The sequence below is a fragment of the Calonectris borealis genome, chromosome 16, assembly GCF_964195595.1.
Source record: "Calonectris borealis chromosome 16, bCalBor7.hap1.2, whole genome shotgun sequence".
Taxonomy (NCBI): Eukaryota; Metazoa; Chordata; class Aves; order Procellariiformes; family Procellariidae; genus Calonectris; species Calonectris borealis.
Window position 1 is genome coordinate 2,588,577 of NC_134327.1, and position 19,142 is coordinate 2,607,718.

At 39.9% G+C, this 19,142-nt stretch overlaps 1 protein-coding gene across 1 annotated transcript in view; it reads left to right on the plus strand.

Moving 5' to 3' along the window:
- The first annotated feature begins 11,568 nt into the window (after positions 1 to 11,568).
- Positions 11,569 to 19,142, plus strand: part of RBFOX1 (RNA binding fox-1 homolog 1) — a 936,648-nt gene continuing 929,074 nt past the window's right edge. The window contains exon 1 of the mRNA XM_075164916.1: positions 11,569 to 11,671. Within this exon, the coding sequence (XP_075021017.1) occupies positions 11,669 to 11,671 (3 nt within the window). The 5' untranslated portion in view covers positions 11,569 to 11,668. The remainder of the gene's footprint in view (positions 11,672 to 19,142) is intronic.

The window sequence follows — 19,142 nt, forward strand, 5'->3', positions numbered from 1 at the left end:
TAACAGTTCATAGATACAGGAAGTCTTCCAGTTTTTCTGCGTGTTAACATGGGAATTTAAACACAGCTACTTATAAGACAGTATTAACTGGTCTGTTAATGAGCAATTCAGGGGAAAAATCTCACCAAAAAAATGTACTTTCTACATCCCAAATAAATTTCCATGCCTTTTTCATTGTTTCCTGCCTAATTAAATCGATGGTTCTATTGCTGAGCTTAAAATGAAGCTGACCACAAACTCCCTAAATGCTGCACAAACTAATGGCCCTTGCAAAAGGTCTTTGTTTTCATTGCCACGCAGGTCAGACTTGTTACATCTGTTTTATTAACTGAACTAAATGTTTACACCATCATGTTCCCATATTTACTAAATCCCACTAAATGGAGGTTTCCCATTACTGTTACAGAAGTGCAAGCCCAGTATTGTACAAAGAAGGAAAGAGAAACCGTGTTACAGATACCTGTTTCTCACCACTTACAAGGAAAACAGTATCTACCCATCAAGTTTGTTTTTTTAATTTTAATTGTGCTGAAAGATTTTAACTGTGTTTGGTGTAAGAATACAATATAATCCTAGTTTTATGCTTCTGGAATCTTTTATGTAGGAATCGTTACATATGGATCACAGTCCACCCCTTCTCAGGGGAAACACAAAAGTTGTGAAATGCTTCTCTTTCAAGAAAGCCTTCTTTTTAAAGATAGGTTCATTTTTTTTTTGCCACACATACTCATAAAAAGCATTATCTTACTCTGCAGTTAGTCTCCCTGCAATCAAATAAAGGGCATGGATTAATTGGAGAACCACTAGAAGTATTTTAAAGGGATTAATGTTAATGGAGAAACAAATTATCTTTCTATCAAATGAGGTTAATAACAAAAATTAGTAGTGGCCCCGCACACTTAGTGAAAAACCTTACGGAGTCTGCTAAAGATTAATCAAGCAACTTTTTCTATAAGATCCATAGAATTTCAAGTGGCTTAGGGTCCTACCTCTCATTCTGAAAAGGATCAAGCCCCTTGGAAACCTAACTCTTACTGCCATGTCAGATTTTAAAAACTTGTTTCCTCAAGGAATTAACTGTAACCTCAAGGGGTTTTCTGAAGTAGTAGGTGCCTAGTTGAACTCTCACTGAAATTAATGTTACGTGTAGTCCTGGTTAGCCTATTGCATCTGTCTTGTTCCCAGTGTAAAATTACTGTAGGTTCATTAACACTTTAACTCATAATTAAGTTTGATGTAGTAGACTGAAAAAGAGAGTATCTTTTTTTTATTGACTCTATTCTACAAAAACCATAATTGCTTACTTCCTTACAGTATTTAAAGCAGTTCTGCAATTAACATGTGGCCTTTATTTGCATAAAGGCAATTTGCAAAGGTGATTTGTAAAACCATATTACGCATTGTTTTTATCTGTGTATTGATGTGATAGTTTCTATATTCATTGGCTGGCTATAAATACATGTTAGAAAATCTTTGGCATGTATCAAAGTACTGAAGTGCATGATGTTGCTGCAGTATGACTGTCATCGCTTCTAGCTCATTATTTCAACACAATTCTTACCAAAAAAGTACTGTCTTTATTAAGATAGGTATAGGTGAAATAGCCATAGCTATATAATATCACCTGTTATTGTATGTTTGTGTGTTGACTCTTTTTGTAAGCACAAGTATCTTAGGGAGTGCTTTTTTTTTTTTTTTAATTAAAACATTCGGCACAGGGACAATTCTCCAGTTACTTCCCGACAGCCTGTAGCCTACCAGTAGGCTACCTGTAGGCTAAATTTTCACTTGCTCTAAAAAGACCAGTAGAAGAGTAAGTCAGTTGTAATTTTTAATTTCTGAAAACATGAACGTAATGTAGTGAATGGTGATAAACAGAGGGCACTGGACACAGTTCTCCAGTGGTGTTCTAAGCAGGTGCAAACTGGTCCATAAGTACAAATCCTACATCTATTTTGATTAAAGTCTCAAGGTGATGATATAATCAACCTTGTAAGCAAAAAATAAATGCTTACTTTCAATCACTGTCTCAGGAAAGTTCTTCTGACAGATTAAGCATGGGCAAAGTATTTAAATTTGCATAAAATCTTATAAAAATCTGATTTATTTAAAAGTCTAGTTCCATAGATGTAGTTACAGAAATGAACTTAGTGACTATCCACGTACACTTACTTTTCAGTACAGACTCTATCCGAACATTAGTGGCCTTCAGCATCTCTTCACCTCAAACAAAGTTGGAGAGGAGTTGTCCTTCAAAACATCATAGGCTAAAAGTCATTAGAGCCAAAACGCTGCAGTGTTATGCTAGGAATCACTTAAAGAGTGCTGTTTACTGTCTGCCAAGAGAAAGGTGGGGATCAATCTCCATGTCTTCTCTCTTATGCGTATTAAAAAATGTTTAAGGTTCCACATATTGTCACATTCCATTAAAAATCCCATTAATCTAACCCATAATACAAGAAACATGAAAAACCTAAAATAAATGGTGGCATGTCTCCCTGCCCCCCTCTGTGCTTTCTTTCAAGTAAGTCTGACTCTGAAGTACTCCCACCTAGCAACAGAAGGTAGAAATTACTCAGTTAAGGAGAAGCTTTTTTTTTTTTTGGCAGTTGCGCAGCCGAAGGTCCCAGGTGATAAAGTTTTCCTAATCATTTTTCAATAACAAACAGAAAAACCTCAAAGGTGGTATTTCCAGAGGAGTATATTATTAGAAAGAATTGATATTTGAGGAGCTTTATTTTATTAAAAATGTGCAAGAACTCCTATGTATCTAGTTTCACATAAAGCTTAGTGAAAGGTTAGAAAATTAGCTCGTATGTGCTGTTTATACAGTTGGGCGGATGAAGGAGACTTTACATTTCACAACTTCTTGTTTCTGACAAGTTCCAGAGTTCCAGTGAATTATTTATGTGGCCACTTATCCTGTAAAGATGGAACTGAGGGTACAAACTGAGTTCACAAATGCTACCAGAAACCCTTCAGGTGATAAGATGAAAATGGATATTGGTCGCTGCTCATCTCAAACCTGGACTTGAATTTGTGGCCTACGGATGAAGGGTTGTGTCTTACATTTTTCATCTCTAACTTCTGAATTTTTGCAGTTTATGAACAATTCATGAACTTCTATTTATCTTCAGCAATTGCCTTATGAATCAAGGATTTAACTGGAATAAGATAATCCAGGAAATAGTAAATTTCAATTCAGTTTTATGAATCTAATATATATTCCGCATATGAGAGCAGAGATGTGAATACATTAGTGATAAAAATACTAGAAAGAAATTACCTATTTCTATAACTGTAGTTTAATTCCCAAAGACGTGTAGTCAGAGATTGTGGCAGCTCTTGGACCTTCTGAGACTCTCTACCCTTAAGAGTGAGGGAATACACCCCTGCAGGTTTTTTCCTCTGTTATTTCTTATTTATAATGGACTACTGTTCAGCTTGATTCTCTATCTAAAGCAATATGGATCCACAGCTAAATGTTTGGGAAAATATTTCATTGTTTCCAGGGAATTTCTTTCTCTTTCTCTTGGCTAAACAATAGCTTCTCCATATTTGTTGGTGATAAAAGCTGTTTTAAATCCTTTCTTTGCTGTCAAACATAGAATCAAGTGTGATGTTAGGCAAGTGGTTGTCAATTACATTAGTCCACGCTCCAGGATTTGCTATCTTCAGTTCTGGAGTAATGCCAAAACCATACTGTTAGGTTGAGGAGCAGGTGATAATTTTAAAATCCAGTAATTCATGAACTACAACGGCTAGCTAGAAACTTACGTTTTGGAGCATTGAGAATCAAGCAGTTTTCACAAAAGATTTTTTCAAATTCTGTCTTTGAGCACAAGTATTTCAATGAATACTTTGGCATATATGTAAATGGCATATATGTAAATGCAGGTGTCAATCAATTAGCTCCCCAAACGTAGAGTGAAAAGTTAGAGGTTATGATGAAGATGTTAGCACATTCTGAAGATGTCATAGATGCTAATTTGTTCAGACAGCTCTAGAAAGAGTAAACTGCATAATCTGCAAGTATGGAAAAAGTACTACCAAACCTGTACAAATGATTCTGTATTAAAAAGTTTATTAATTATGGCATAATCAAAAGAAGTTACATTTGAAGAAACCATAAAACTGTCAGTCCTTCAGTCGCTCTGAATCCTACTATGGCAATGCAAAAATTAAAGACAACAGACCGCAACACCAAATACATCCTGAGTATCTTCTAAAATTGCTTAACTAGACTCTCCAGTTCAGATACTTTCCCCGTGAATTATTACCTAAGTATTGAGAAGATGAGTATGTCCTCTAGTCTGTCAAGGTACCCATATTTATGACAAGAACTACAAAGCCTTTCTGTAGCATCTGCAGTATTTACTTTACTTAAAAAAGAAGAGCGTACTCCTTGGACCAATAACAGCATGGTCCATCCAGGCCAGTACAGAATTTACAGCTAAATAGTCTAGTAGCTCTTTTACAAGACAGTCAGGATCATAGTTCTCATTTTACAGGGCAGAAAACCATTTGAGAGCTAAAGAGAAAGGGGAAGCGGTTTGTGGCAGTGGCATCCTCAGGAGCCAGATGGAGATGGAATTGGATTCAAATTTCCCGGAGTCCTGCTCTGGTTCTCTAAGCAGCAGGGCATGCCTCCTCCCTTGCAAATGTCCCAAACTTAAAGAAAAAATACTTACTTCATTGCTTTTAACAATTCTTTTCAACACTTGTGTAGCCCTGCCTAAATATAAATGGAAATGAAAATGGAAAGGGAAGCACAGAACCTGATAATGTTTAATCTGTGAACCAATCCATCCACATAGGATAACAAAAAGACAACATGCAAACCTGTAATTTTCCTACAAGAAAGGTCAGTTAAACCAGCTTGACCTTTTTTCCACCTATAAAGCAATAAGCTATCAGCCCTATCTGAAGAGTCTTCAATCCCAAAGCACTCTCAAAATAACTTGGAGATAAAGCACAGAGATAAGAAATAGTAGATGCTGATGAGTTGGGCATGCAGTTGTTTCTTCGAGATGTTTCTTCAGGAGAAATTTTACCTAGGCTATAAGTCAAAGTAAGGAGAGGAAAAAAATGGTATTTCAGAATAACAACTCCCTGGAGAAATGAAACAGATTAACATTTTACCACATCAAATAAGTTGGAAACTCTAATTTATAGATATTTAGATATAAACACAGGAAGATACTGCTATGAGGGCGTTAAAAATAGAAGTATTCTCTTTCTACTTAAAGATCCTACTAAATAGCTATAAATTTCTAATTAAGTAGATGTTAAATCTATGTGGCAATATAGTTAATTATATTCTTTGGGACTGAAATCTGAAACTTAAATGTAATAGTAGCTTAAAAGTGTGGGACAAATGTCCCAGAATTGTTTTCCTAAGTAGAGCTATATGAACAAAAAGGTAACAACAGCAACAGAACAACACTAGGTTAATGCAGCCTTCTGACATAGAGACAAAAGCATTAAACTCTTCAGACTCCAGTATTTGATACACAGCAAATAATCCTTTCTCTACAAAGCACAAGCAAATGATTAATTCAATCTAACCAAAACTTCAAAGCTATCATCATTGTCCTTATTCAACTCCATTCAACACATTATCCAGAAAACAAATGCTCAAGACGCTCTAAATTGTCAAGAATTAAAAAGCGCTTAAGAAATCTGAGGTTAAACTAAAAACCTCACCATCTGAGTGGTACAGAATGGTCCATCTTTTTTTCATGCTTTGTGTGTGAAAGTTGAGTTGTCCATTTCCTTAAGTTTGTGTCCTGTGGCAGGATTTCTGTGTTTCTGTTCTGAATTTCAAAAATCAAGATACTATCTTTCTCCAAATCATTCAAGGCTACGCTTCCTGATAATGTCTGAAGGATTAACCCTCAATGGATTATTACCAAAGTGTAGACTAATGTATAGTTATTTTGAAGATAATTCATGAAGTGTTTATGGCACCGAAATTTGTAATACATCAGCAATCACCACAAATGGATTTACTTTACTTTAAGCTCGCATATTTCACTGCAAATGGCTTGTGTGTTCACTTACCATTGGTAATGAAATGAACAGCCCTTAAAATGAGGGAATACATTTGCAGCAGTTGTGGATGTGTTATAGATGTTCTTTGCTGCAAATACATTATGAATTTTTAAAGCATAAAATATGTATGTACTATTTATATCATTCTTAAAAATACATGGAATCTTTATGTTTTGAAGGTTTCAAATAAATTTCTTACCACTTTTCTCTTGATTTTTTTCTTTTGTTACAGCATCTGCAGCATTTACTTAGTCAGCTGTTCAGAACAATTATTTTGTTCAAGAAATCATCATCTTTTACCTCCAGTTCGTCTCCCATATACCACAGATCTGTTTTCTTTACATCCATTTTCTATTTTTCATAGATATTTTTTCTTTATCATCTTATTTATTGTAGAAGCAATGAAACCCTTTTTTTCTTCTACTGCAGTAATCATCAGTTATCTGCTTACCCTATGTCATTGAAGTATTGAACAACAAATTAGCTCTAAAGACAATGCACCAGGCACTGAACCTAACGATGTTTCAATGTACACACATGCTGATTTGGTTTCATATGTTACACATGGGTTGGTGTTCTCAGTCTGAAATACAGTTTAGGTAGTGTTGGGCAACTCCCCTGAAGCAGCAGGCAATCTGCTCGGAGCTGCTTAACCCTGTTATACAAAGTTATACAGAGGAAAAAGACAATCTTGTTTCAAAAGTTACAGAGAAAAAAGACTGTCTTCTTGCCTCCGGGTGCTGATTAGATGACTGGAAGCAAATCGCAGACTTTCTGCTGCCAGTGCTCCTTCCAAATACCTCTAGGTACAGAATTTAGTCCTGCAGCATTTGCAGTTACTTTATTGGGCCAGATACCCTTGAAGAGGGTTCGTAAGGAGAAGGCTATATGGTCTGGGTAGTTGAAAGTAAGGATGCTAACTGTCTGTTTTGCAAAAATGTGCGGGAGAAGGGCCAGTAAAAGTTTTGAGTGCATGATCATAATGAGTTTGGAGACCTAAACAGGCTGACAGCAGACAAAACGGCCTAGATGGAAGCTGGAGGAACCTTCATCACTGCAGCCTCCGAAGATCAAGACAGTACATGAAAGAAGAGGCAGGAAGACTAAAATATTTCAGTAAAGCTGGGGAAACTTCTGCTCGTTGAATAATTTCCTTAAATAACCCCTTCTTTAAGTATTGGTTTTTAGTCCAGAAACTTCAAGTAGTTTATTAGGTTGAGGAAGTTTTACACAGCCATGCCGAGGCTTGCCTTTGTGGTGTGCTCCTTACTGCCAGCTGCCTTTGATCTTCAGGATGTCTCTGCTCCACCTTGCACTCCACAAGCTCTGAGTTTTGCAGTGTGAGTCTTCTACTCCAAGACGTTCCATCTATTCCAGAATTCAGCAGCCAAGAAAAGAAGAACAGCTTTTCTTTTGCTGACCAGCTGCTTTCTTGCAGAAGGTGCAAAACCTGTTGTTTTTCATAAGAATCTAGGTGCCTCTTGATTAGAATAATCGCACACCAGTTTTATTTCCAATACTATCCGAAAAAAAAAAAAAAGAAAATTTGGAAATAAACTCTGAAGACATTTTACTCGAAAGGGAAAAATGTTTCAAATTTTAAGAAAACCTGAAATAGGCATTTATTCAGAAAAGAAATTTTTTAAAAGATTTTAAGAATTAATCCCTGACTGGGAATTTGTTCAAAACATGATGTTTCAAGAGAGCCTTTCACTACCTGCCATTTATTTTGTACTCTTGTATTCCAATTTCTTTAAATTGGAAAATGGCTCTTTCCAAAGCCAACTTGTTTAAGTGCATAACTAGACAATTATGTTTAAATTTCTGTATTTTCTTTGTAAACATTTCCTACAGAAATTACTGTGAATTGTGGCTTCATGCAATTACGACTTTAGGGTAGAATCACCAACGTTATTTTTTATCAGATGCTTTAAAGGTACTGTATATTGCAAAGACAAATAAATAGCAAGATATCTTTCTGAAAGCGGTTACTGTCTAAGAGATATACAGGCAGGTACATTTGGGTACATCATGTTTAGGAAAGAAATATTTTAATGCGTGGAGCTCTGGAAAAGAAAACAGAATATTTGGGTCCTGTTCCCTGCTCTGCCACTGATCCGTGTAGGAATGACATGCTATCTCTGTTGGCTTTTATTTCTCTGCCCATAATTTATCTGTCGTGTCTTCTAATCAACAATTATTTCTTGCTATAGCCACCTACCAAACCAAAACTCCAACCTTAGCTGGGAGCCTATATATAATAATGATGGCAAACTTCTGAGTATATGGAGTTCTTTTAAGAAAGATATGACTTGCAGTTCAAAGTTCTGTCACGTGAAGGGAACAAAGCGAAAATAACCCAAGAGAAATTTTTTGACAGTATTTATACAAAAGGAGAATATGTAGGTATTGAGACTCCAAAAGACAAGCTCGGATCTAGTCATTTAATATATACCTGTTCTGTAATCAAGGACAGGTGAAACTAACAAACACCTGGACATGAATTAGTTTTAATCCTGTGAGTAGTCCTTAATACTCCAGTGAGTATTCACTCCTCAATGGGAATGCTCAAATGCTTAAAGATAACTTTTTATTAATTCCAGTCTGTGAGATTTCTGTGTTCTTTAATGAAGGATTTTAGTATAGCTCACGTATTTGCATGAGCTTCACCTGTTTATTATTTTAGCAGCTTAAAATAGTTTTAAATTCTTCATTCTTAATGCTGCCAGCTGGCTAGAGAAATATTGCCAGTGATATATCACAGATAGGTGAGTGGATATTGAAAGACTATAGGTCAGATTTTGAAAGAAATTGAGATACCTAGAAATCTTTGCAAGTGTCATCCTTGGTGCCACCCTGAAAATCACATATATGGAGAAGAGAAAGGAATTACAGGCTGCTTCATCTGGGGAGGCACTAGGTGGCCCTTTCTTTCTTGCTCTGTTTCATAAACCAAGGGCTGCATGGTCCTGTGCAAGTGTCTTTGAGCATATGGCCAACAGACTCTAATACTACTCTGAATCAATCAATAGTAAGCTCTATGTGAGCTGGGATTTACCCTGAAGAACTTAATGGCAAAAATTCTAAATTTCACCAGGAAGAAAGGTTGGCTTATATTGTGTGAGCATATATCATCAAAGAGTAGAAATTTTTTGTATGGAAGTTTGTCTTTCAGGTGTTTATCAGTTCAGTCTTAATGAAAGCGCTGACGAAGTAGGAGGTATTTGGCCATATGACAAAGCTATCAAAGTAGTCAGTAGTATTTAATGAGAATGTTGAAAATTATTTTCTTATAAGGGGGCCTAAATATACAAATTGAGAAAGAGCTGAAGAAATTTTGCCAACATTGTGTTTAATTTATACTCGCTAAGCTTCTACTAGTATCACTTTCTCATAGACAGATTAGTAAATACGGGTTTAGATATCTTGTACTGCAAAAAATAACCGTTACCCACTGTAAAATCATTTTGTAGTAGTTTAAAGAACTTTAGCATAATGTTTTCACCTCCAGTTTACATTTCTTTGACACATAAGCCTCCCATACCCTTTTTTGTTTTGATTTTAGAATTGGAAAGCTGAAATAAGAAATACAGGAAACCCACAGGGTGGATTTAAAGATCCATCCCAGGGGTCTTTAAATGAAGTTAATAGGGATCAGTCTACCTGGGTCGCAGAGCAGGACATATATTTTGAGAGAATCTGTTGTAATAACTCGATAATTTAAATTTAGATCCTGAAAATGAATGTCTGACTAACTTTATACATCTCAGTCATCTGACAGATTTAAACACGGTGGAGCTAAAGGTATCCAGCCATTAGTTTAACACACTGCTTCATGTTTGATGAGGAATAATAAATTCTGAACTTACTGTTTGAAACGACCCAGCTCCATAAACTGGTGTGACTTGCTAGGGGTACATTCATGAGCAGTTCCACAGAGTTACGTATTTAGGGGATCCAGGATCACACCTTGGGCCTTAAAACAGCAAAAGAAATAGGCCAAGCCCCAAAGCCGTAAGTAGAGGCATTGGGATATAGATATGTGCTTTTGAGATACTTCTGTACGTGACACATATGTGCAAACTACATTTGAACTTAAGAATATTGTGGCTGTATTTATTATTTGCACAGATGACAGAATTTATAGGGTGATTATTCGTGAAAGGTTTTTTTTAAGGAATCATACACTTATGATTTAAAGCTTCCTTCCTCATTATCACACGTATTATTACTGGTTTTCATTTACTACCTATACACTTAAAACAACTCCCTGCTAAACCATAGGGGGTAGCACATCTCTCTTATCCTCAGAGTACCCATATGTGGTTGATACAAGTCTACATGTTGAATTAAATCTCAGTGGCATTAATTTATTGTAACTGAAGGTTGAGTGGCACAAAAATGTTTGATCATTACAGAATTAATACCTAATGTATTCAAGAGGACAAGGTGGTGTTCTGACAGGTCTTGATTTTTTTTTTTTTTTCAAACTTTCTCATAAATAGCTGCTGTCAGCCTGATTTAACAGCAACTCATGCGTTTAGGCATGCCGCGATACTCCTCTCATTAGCTGAGCATTAGAATTCTTGTAAGATTTGGTTTCCTTGGGGCAAGAGGAAGGGAGGAAGCGGGCAGAGGTGTCGGGGTATCGCCAAGGGCATCGTTTTAATCAGCAGCTTCCCGAGTGCCGCTTTGTGCGCGTGTGTGTGTGTGTATTTGTTTGCCTCCCGCACCCAGCAGTGACAACCCTGCCCAGTCTTGCCGGGGAAGCGCGCGGCTCTCCGGGACAGCCCCCGGGGGCCACCGCTCCGCCGAGGACAGAAAGTTGTGGCCGCGCCGCCGGCGCATCGGGCAGGGTCCGCCTGGGCGGAGCGCCTGGCCGCGGCCCTCCGCGCCGTCCCCCGGCTGGCCTGGCTGCGCGGGGCGGCCGCGCCTCCGGGGCCCTCCGCGGGGCGCCCGGGCGCCGCCGCGCGGCCGCCAGTGGCGGGCGTGCCTGCGCCTGCCGGGGAGACCCGCGCCCCCGCCCGGCGCTGGGGGGGCCGCGCCGCCGCCGCGCCGCATTTCGCCGCCCGCCGCCGCTCCCGTGCGGCTGGGTTGCTGCCGCCGCCGCCGCCTCCCTCGGCGCAGCGGCCCCCCGCCACTCTCCCCCCCGCCCCGGCCCGCCCCGCCGGGCTTGAAGGTCACCTCCGCCCGCCCGCCCGTTCCGGAGCCACTTTACGCGCCGGCTGGAGAGCGGCAGCGCATCTGCCCCCGGAAAGGTCCCTGTCCGGCCGGTGTGGGGCTCCCGCCGGCCGCGGCTGAGCGGAGCGGAGCGCGAAGCCGCCCGCTCGCCTCCTCCACCCCCCGCCGCGGCGGGGACGGCCCCCGGGGTCTCGCCGCTGCCCGCGGAGCTCGCGGGCGGGCCGGGCGCCCCGCTGCCGGTTCGCGGCGAGTCCGGGAGAGCCGGGCGGCGGCGGGGGGCGCGGCATGCAGCGGTGAGGCGGAGGCGCTGCCCGCGGGGAAGGGGCTGGGGCGGCGGCGGCGGGGAGCCGCGTCCCGCTGCGACTTGCCTGGCGGGGCCGCTCGCTCCGGACGGGGAGAGGCGCCGCGACCCATCGCCTCCGCTCGCCTCTTTATGGTGAGTTTCGGCCGGGGCCTTGGGGGGCAGCGGGGCCGCTCGGCGCGGGGCATCCCGGCAGGTGCGCGGCGGCGGGGGCTGCGGCCGGCCCCGCGCCGCCCTGCCCGTCCTCCCCCCACCGCCCTGCCCGTCCTCCCCCCACGAAGCAGGCGCTCCCACTGGCGTCAGGCGCCGCGGCCGGAAAGTTTCCGGGGCGGCCCGGGCGGAGGGCTGCGCGTCCGCGGAGCGTCCGCGGACGGGGGGCTGTCGGGGAGCGAGGGCTGCGATGAGAGCCGGGGGAGTCGACGCGCGGCGCCGGTTGAGGGGACGGAGCGCCCGTCTCCGAGCGGCGGTGCCGGGCAGGGGCGCGGGGCTGTGCCGCAGGTGCGCGCCGCGGGGAGCCCAGCGGCACCGCGCCGGCTGGGCTTTCCTCCTGCAAAGTGTCGTGGAAGGTGCTATGGGGAAAACACTGCCACGGGAGGTGGCTCACAAAATACAAGGAAGAACGAGAAAAATGGCCAGCCGGGTTTCAGATGAGTTACTGATTGAGAGAGTGCAGATATTTAGCTACTGGGGAACTACTTGCCCGTAAGTCATCAATCTTTACTTATTTTATAGGCGATTCATCATATCATTTTCTCCTGTATGCTTCTGTCAGGAGAAAAAGTATCAGTATTGCCTATATACATGTTCACTACAGGAGAAGCAAGGCTATATACGTTTAAAATGCATAGGTAGTTCCGGCTAGAACTGCTACTCTTCAGCAGAGGCATGGGTTTGCAGTGTGAGAGCGGCATGCGTTCTACGTTTCCAAAATTTGTAATGTGGCTGTTGGACATTGTGCTGCCAACTTAACGTGGTTCACGCAGATGTTGAAACGAATGTGGTCTGAAGTTTCACTCTGGAGTGATTCATATCAGCGAAGTGTGAAAGATCTTGTCCAAATCCACAGCTTTTGTTTTTCTGCTCTCTGAATTGCAAATGTGGCATAGTATGTTAGATTCTTAAGTAGTTTAGTGATGACTGTTTTTTCACTTCAAATAAAATTCAGCTTATTTAAGACAAATTGTATCATAAAAGACAACAAACGCTGAAGATGGTGTCCCAAGAATGTCAAGTCCCTTGTTTCACTTCTCACTCTAGACTTGATGAGACTAAAGAGAGAAAAGATACTGTATGTTTCATTTGTCATTTAGAAGCGTGAAAACAATTGTATGTATGGGCAAGATTTTGTCACTCTGTGGTAGAGATTGATGATTGTGGATGTATTGCAATCTAAAATGGAATTAGTCCTCATAATCAAATAATTATTTTTTAGAGACCAAATAGTCACAGCTGTTTGAGAAAATATATATTGGGAAGAGTGGCAGGGTGTGTGTGTGTGTGTGAATTTTCCGTGTGTATGTCAATAGATCATTTAGTTTTTAGGTAAGTGTTTGGTATCACATGCTCCAGTTATCAGGATTATAGTAGCCATTTAGAATAGCTCAAACTAGGGTATTTTAAATTTATTTTTATTTTCTTTTACTTGAATGATTTTGAGTTACTGAGTTTTTGGGAAACTGTTTTTACATAACATTTCTGATTATAGTCCAGATCTACTATCTATCTTATGTAGGTTTTAAAAGCTTGGCTACCCAAGTTTCATTTACAATTTATTCTTCTGGTAGATATATTAGACAAAGGATTTGGCATTTCCTGAAATGAAGTCTGTGTTTATAGTGTCAAGACTATATTTCTTTTTTCTATTAGTACTTAACTGAATATCAGTAATATAGCTGACAAACGTAATGAATAAAATTCACAGTACGTTGATGATTTTATAGTTCTTGTAATTGAAGTACTTGGTGTCCTTGGTGTGATGAGGTTGCTGTTCTGGTTTTCATGAAAGGGTATCCTTAAATTGCAGAAGTACTGGTAGGAGTCAAGTGTCAAGGAAGAGAGTGGGATTGCTAATTCTTGGATGCATAATGTGGTACATTTCCAGTATAGAAAATGAGTACACATGTAGGATTACAAGGTCCAATTCCCAGCATTGTGAATTATTATAGCGATGCCTATACGCTCTACGCATATGTAATCCCTTGCTAACCTGCACCGCTGCCTTGCTGCAAAGGAGGGGGAATGTTACGTCCTTAGGCCGTGGCTGCCAATACTGGCAGGTTTTGAAGTTTCTCCTTACTTCCCTACACAAAGCCCCTTTGAAGTTGAACATGGAATAGCAAGGCCAAAGGGGACTCAGCCACTCATGTAGTCAGGATGCCCAGGGCAGGATCAGCTCATACCTATCTCCTGTGTCATCTCTGCTGGATGTATGTGTCCTTTTTCTCTTCCCCTTCTCCTCTTACTTTTCTTCCTGCTTTTGCTATTTTTCCCTTCATCTCATTTTTTTCTTCTTAGTATATGCTCTTACTTAATTCTTTTCTGAAGAATCTTACCTCATTCCCTCCAAACTGTCTCTCCCTCTGGTATGCCTAGTCACTCTCTCTGCCTGTATTTTTTATTGCTTTCTGGGGGACCTACTGCTACTCTGCCAGCCCTACATATATGCTGGCTTTACCAGGTTTTTGCCTAGTTTTTAGGAGGGATTTAATGGAAATAGTATCCTTGGTCTCACTTCGTGCAGACGGGTAAGCTTCGTTGAAGACCAAAAGAGCTGTTCAGTACTGGGGGAGGTTGAGCTAGTTGGAAATACAGGGCATAAGCGAACAATGGCCAAATAACATAGTTCACCATCGCTAATTTATCATGCTGTAGCTTTGAAATGGCATTATCTGATTTTTAAATCTAATCATAAGCATTTTATACTGTAAAGATAGAATTCCTAGTGCTGGCCACAAGAAGAAATACCGTTTACAGTTATGGAAGGCATGGCTACGTTAAGCCTACAGTTGTCTGAAAGGGGTATTGGTCTGAAAAAGATGAATCTTCCTTAATTAAGATTGATACATAATCCTGCAGCTTGAGGGAAATACAGTAGCTGAAAAATTATTTCCTTTTAACTGTGTTTATTTTGTGTATCTGTCAGAACTCTCTCTACTGATTTCTTGGATCTTGACTCCTTCCCATTTCATGTGGGAGGCTGGGGATGCTGTTGTCTCATGCACCTTCGTAAAAGTCGCGTGTGAATAAAACTGTAGAGTTGGGAAACAAGTGAATGGACAGGGCTTAAAACAGTAGCAAACAGAATATTAGGTGGCCTGACTGCTTATGGTCTTGATTGTGAAATCATTTAAATCTGCAGCAGAACTTCTGTTTGACTTGATTGTGCAGAATTTGAGCTGTAATATTTCCTGAGAGCTGAAAGCTCCTATCTCTGAGGATCTTTTCCTATGTCATTAATGAGAAGTCTTATTTTTTATTGTTGGTCTTTGTTTTTAATTCTTTGCCTAGGTGCACTTTTTTATGAGTAGTTTAATTCTTTTAATTAAATAATTGAATTTTTCAGTGCCCATAATTATTTTGCAGCGCAAATCCTCTTCCTTGAAAGTATAATGCCATCTCTGAAACTTTGTTGTGTATTCTTGAATATATTATTAGTAGATATGTTTTTTTGTCACCTATTCTGAACATATGCTTTATGATTAAACAGGAAACTATGAAGTTGTCTGTCAGTATTTATTATGCTTTCCCTGTCATAACTGTATTGTTTTGCTAAAATTTAATATGCCAGACATTACAACTTACTGCAAATAAGATAATTTTATCTGTGTCCTTTAAGTTGATGCACTGAAAAATAATGTAAACTGAAAGGAAATCTTACCTGACAGGGGAAAATGCTTTTGGGATACTGGGATTTACAGTGGTATATAACAGTACTGAAGCACGTGTAACATTCTGAAGAGCACAAAGAAGCGGTTGTGTTTGATTCACAGTATGGATTACAGTTAGATAGCAAGCGACATCAAATGCCAAAAATATGCTTGTCATACTTTGAAATACTATTTTTTGCCTAGTAGGTGTAGTTTAATGCGTCTACTCTTCTGCTCCAGATTTTGTACTTTGCAGAGAACCTGTCCAGGTAGAGTTCTTGATGAATATTCAGAAATTCAAGATCGTTTCTGAGGTGTGTTATGAGGTATTAGCTATTTGACCCCTTTCAAGGGAAAAGAAACTGTTAGGTATTTTGCAAGTATGTATTTTTCAGAAAACTAAAAGTAGTTTGAAGTGTCTCTAATATAAGACATGTACACAAATCTGAAGCTCTCCGACAGTTTTCTCAAAGCCAGTTAAAAAACTCAGAACATTTTGCAACTTTGGGTGCAGTTCTAAAATGCCATGTTTCCAAACAGCAAGACGTTATTGCAGCTAATACCGTGAAAGGAACAAGGTAAATAAACAATTCTAGATTGACAGATGCCTTAGTACCTACCCATGCAATTCAGTGCCCTGAAATTAAGATAACTGCCTGGAGTGGGAGACGCTATGCCACAAACTGGGAGTGCCTGCCAGCGGGAGACTGGCTGCAGTCAGTCAGGGAGGTTTTGTAAAAATGACCAAGCAAACTCATATCCGTTAAAACAATTGCACCTCTGCTTTAGTTAGAAAGGCATAAGGGAATATTGTTATAGCAGGTTGAGCTGAAAGTCTTGGATTGTGTTAAAGGGCAAACATGCAGAACTAAATCACTTTTAAGATAAATGGCATAATGATGACTGTAGGGCCAGATGCAGCTGTTTGTGACCAGTGTTACAAACACTGTAAGAATATACAGATTTTCTCAGTCTGCAACACATTTGGTTTCAACCCTCTTATGTACAACCCCTGACCAAGAACATTCAGGGTACAAAAAGAAGAGATTATGATTCCAAAAAAAGGAATTACAAGGAAACAGTCTAGAATATGTTTCAAGCAATTGCTATTTTTTAAGCTTCTCATCGTTAAACAAATGGTAGTGAGAGCAGGAGTTAGTGAATCTCAGCTTTCTGCTATGTTTTGTAGTTCATTGATCTTGAGTCTGTCACGGTGTTAGTTGTGATTCAAACTTTTCCTTTACTTTTGGGCATTTATTAATCACTTTTCCATAGGATTTTTTAGAATCTAATAAAGTATGAGTACATGCTGATGTACTTTTCTTGGTGAGGACACTCATAGGATCTTGCTCTTCTGAGTGCTGGTTCCAAAGGATTTCTGGGGATTTTATTGTCTCTGAGTTCAGGCTCTGTATTAGATGTGAGCCAATGTTGAGTGATCAGAACAATAAGAAGCTAGCCTGAAAATACATATCTTTTTCCTGAGAAATTCAGGAAAATCAAACTTGATGTAGAAAATTTCAACTCTAAATGAGTACTGTTTTGAAGGTATGAGTATGTGAAAACGTGAGTAGGAAATTTAGGAGAAGGTTTAAATGAGGAAGTGCCGCTATTTCAGATCAAAGTATTCTAATAGTTAAAGCAGTTGTAGAGAAGGTGGAAGAACACCTGTATACTGGTGGAAGAAAATGCAGTTGTATTGGACGGTTTTACTTGAGTTAAAAATAACAAGACAAAAATTTTGCTGTGTTGAAATCAACACTATCATCACATGAGATAAAATAGTAGTTAAGTTTATCTGTACTGCCCTGGTGGGAAAGCCCAATGCAGTTGCAGTTGGTTTCCTTGAACCTAGGTTGCTCTTTAGTCTGTCTTTTGGGTGTTTTATGGCTTTTTTATCTTTCAGATATCTGTAGCTTACACGTGAGAAAACACATGCAGAAAAAAGTTACATATGTAACACTGTTGTCTTACAAAAACTGTCAGTCTGTTGTGGAGTTTCTTATTTCGGTAGCAAAATGAGTATTAAGCCCTTGAGAACCTCAAACAGATCCAGAGCCCTGGATTTCAAAATAAAATGTTGTGTAATCGTCTTGTTGTCTTGAAAGAAAGTTCTCTTTCACAAAAGTAGTTTGGCTGATGAAAAGTCATTACTCTTGCTCCAGATAGCCAGTTCCTGAGTTTCTGCTTCTACCTTTTAAATTTGTTGTTTTGTTACATAGGTCTTAGATGTCTGATTTTTGCCACCACATGTTGTAGAGCATTGACGTTTTATAGTTTGGGGAGAGAGAAATTAGACAACATTGAGTGACACTGATCCAGGAAAAAGGCTTGATAGTCTTTGTCAGAGCCAATATTGATATCTTTGTCTGCTCTGGCAAAAAAATCCACTTTTTTCACAATTAGCAATTTTTCCTAAATTAAGGATTATGCAATATTATTTTGCACATATTTTGTTGAGCAAATGAATTTGATAGTAAATGAAGATCCTGTAAACAGTCCCTGTATGAAAATACAGAATATAGTATTAAACACTGGTTTTAGAATAATCTTCTGTCTTCAAATTTATGTAATTCTGTAACACTTTGCCTTGGGATGCAGCGTAGTCTGTCTCTGCAGTCCTTGACCACAGACCTTATGGTCTTGCTTCTTTGGTGGGAAAAGAGATTGAAGCATCAGTTTCAAGTCTTGCTACTGGGCGGTTGTCTCTGATCAGTTTCACAGGAAATAATTTGATGAAATACTGTCTTCTGTTAAAATGAAACTCTACAGTGAAGCTCTAGGATTGGGGGGGGGGGGAATCTCACTCCACTACAGACAGGCCACTGTGTATGTGAGTAGGTACTTAAATGTCCTTTCCTCCAACTTTGAAGATGAGCTACCTAAAATGTCATCTACCACATGGTGATACCCATTTTAAGTCTGCAACAATATAAATGCTAAGGAAGTCCCAGAGTGCAGTTTGAATTGGGCCACACAGAGTGACCCAGCAGGAAGATTAATGGATCTAGATATCCCCCTGGTCTTTCTGTGATATTAGACCCCCTTTTCCCATTCCTTAATTTAGGACACTCTCCAAATGGCTCCTTCACTTCATGATGACCTCTTCTCTCATCGTGATAATATGTTAGTCTGCAGCTGCCTCCACAGGAGACCGACTGGGTTTCCCCGGTCATTACAAGTACTGAACTCTTGCCAAATACCAAAATTGTGCGTATTGCATGTTTTGCACGCTTGCTTCATTGTGAATGCCCTCAACTTAACAACAGATTATTTCATCATTATTGTTTTCCAATCCCTGATAGCGACCCGTGGGTTTTTGATTTACGTTTTTGTTTCTTTGTTTCTATTTTACAATGTTGCTTTCATTGTGATTCAGTACTGAATCTCTGGCTGTAACTGATTATTAAGGATCTTATGCCATTGTGGAAAAATCAAGCATAAAGCCCAGCTGTCAGATGGAGCAGGTTAGGGGCTTACCTAGTAGCCTAACGCACAGAGCACTCTGTATAATATCTGTATAATACACAAATAGATCCTTTGTATAAGCCTTATTCTAAAATCATATCTTCTTTGATACTGAAGCCATCTTCTGCTCCTCCCACTGTAAAATGCCTTCAAATCAGTTGGCTTTGGTGCTGGCATGATCTTTCATCCTCACTCTGGGAACTGTCATATCCAGTAAACCACCTGATTAATCAGTACTTGTTGGGACATAGGTTCAAATGGACAGAACAATG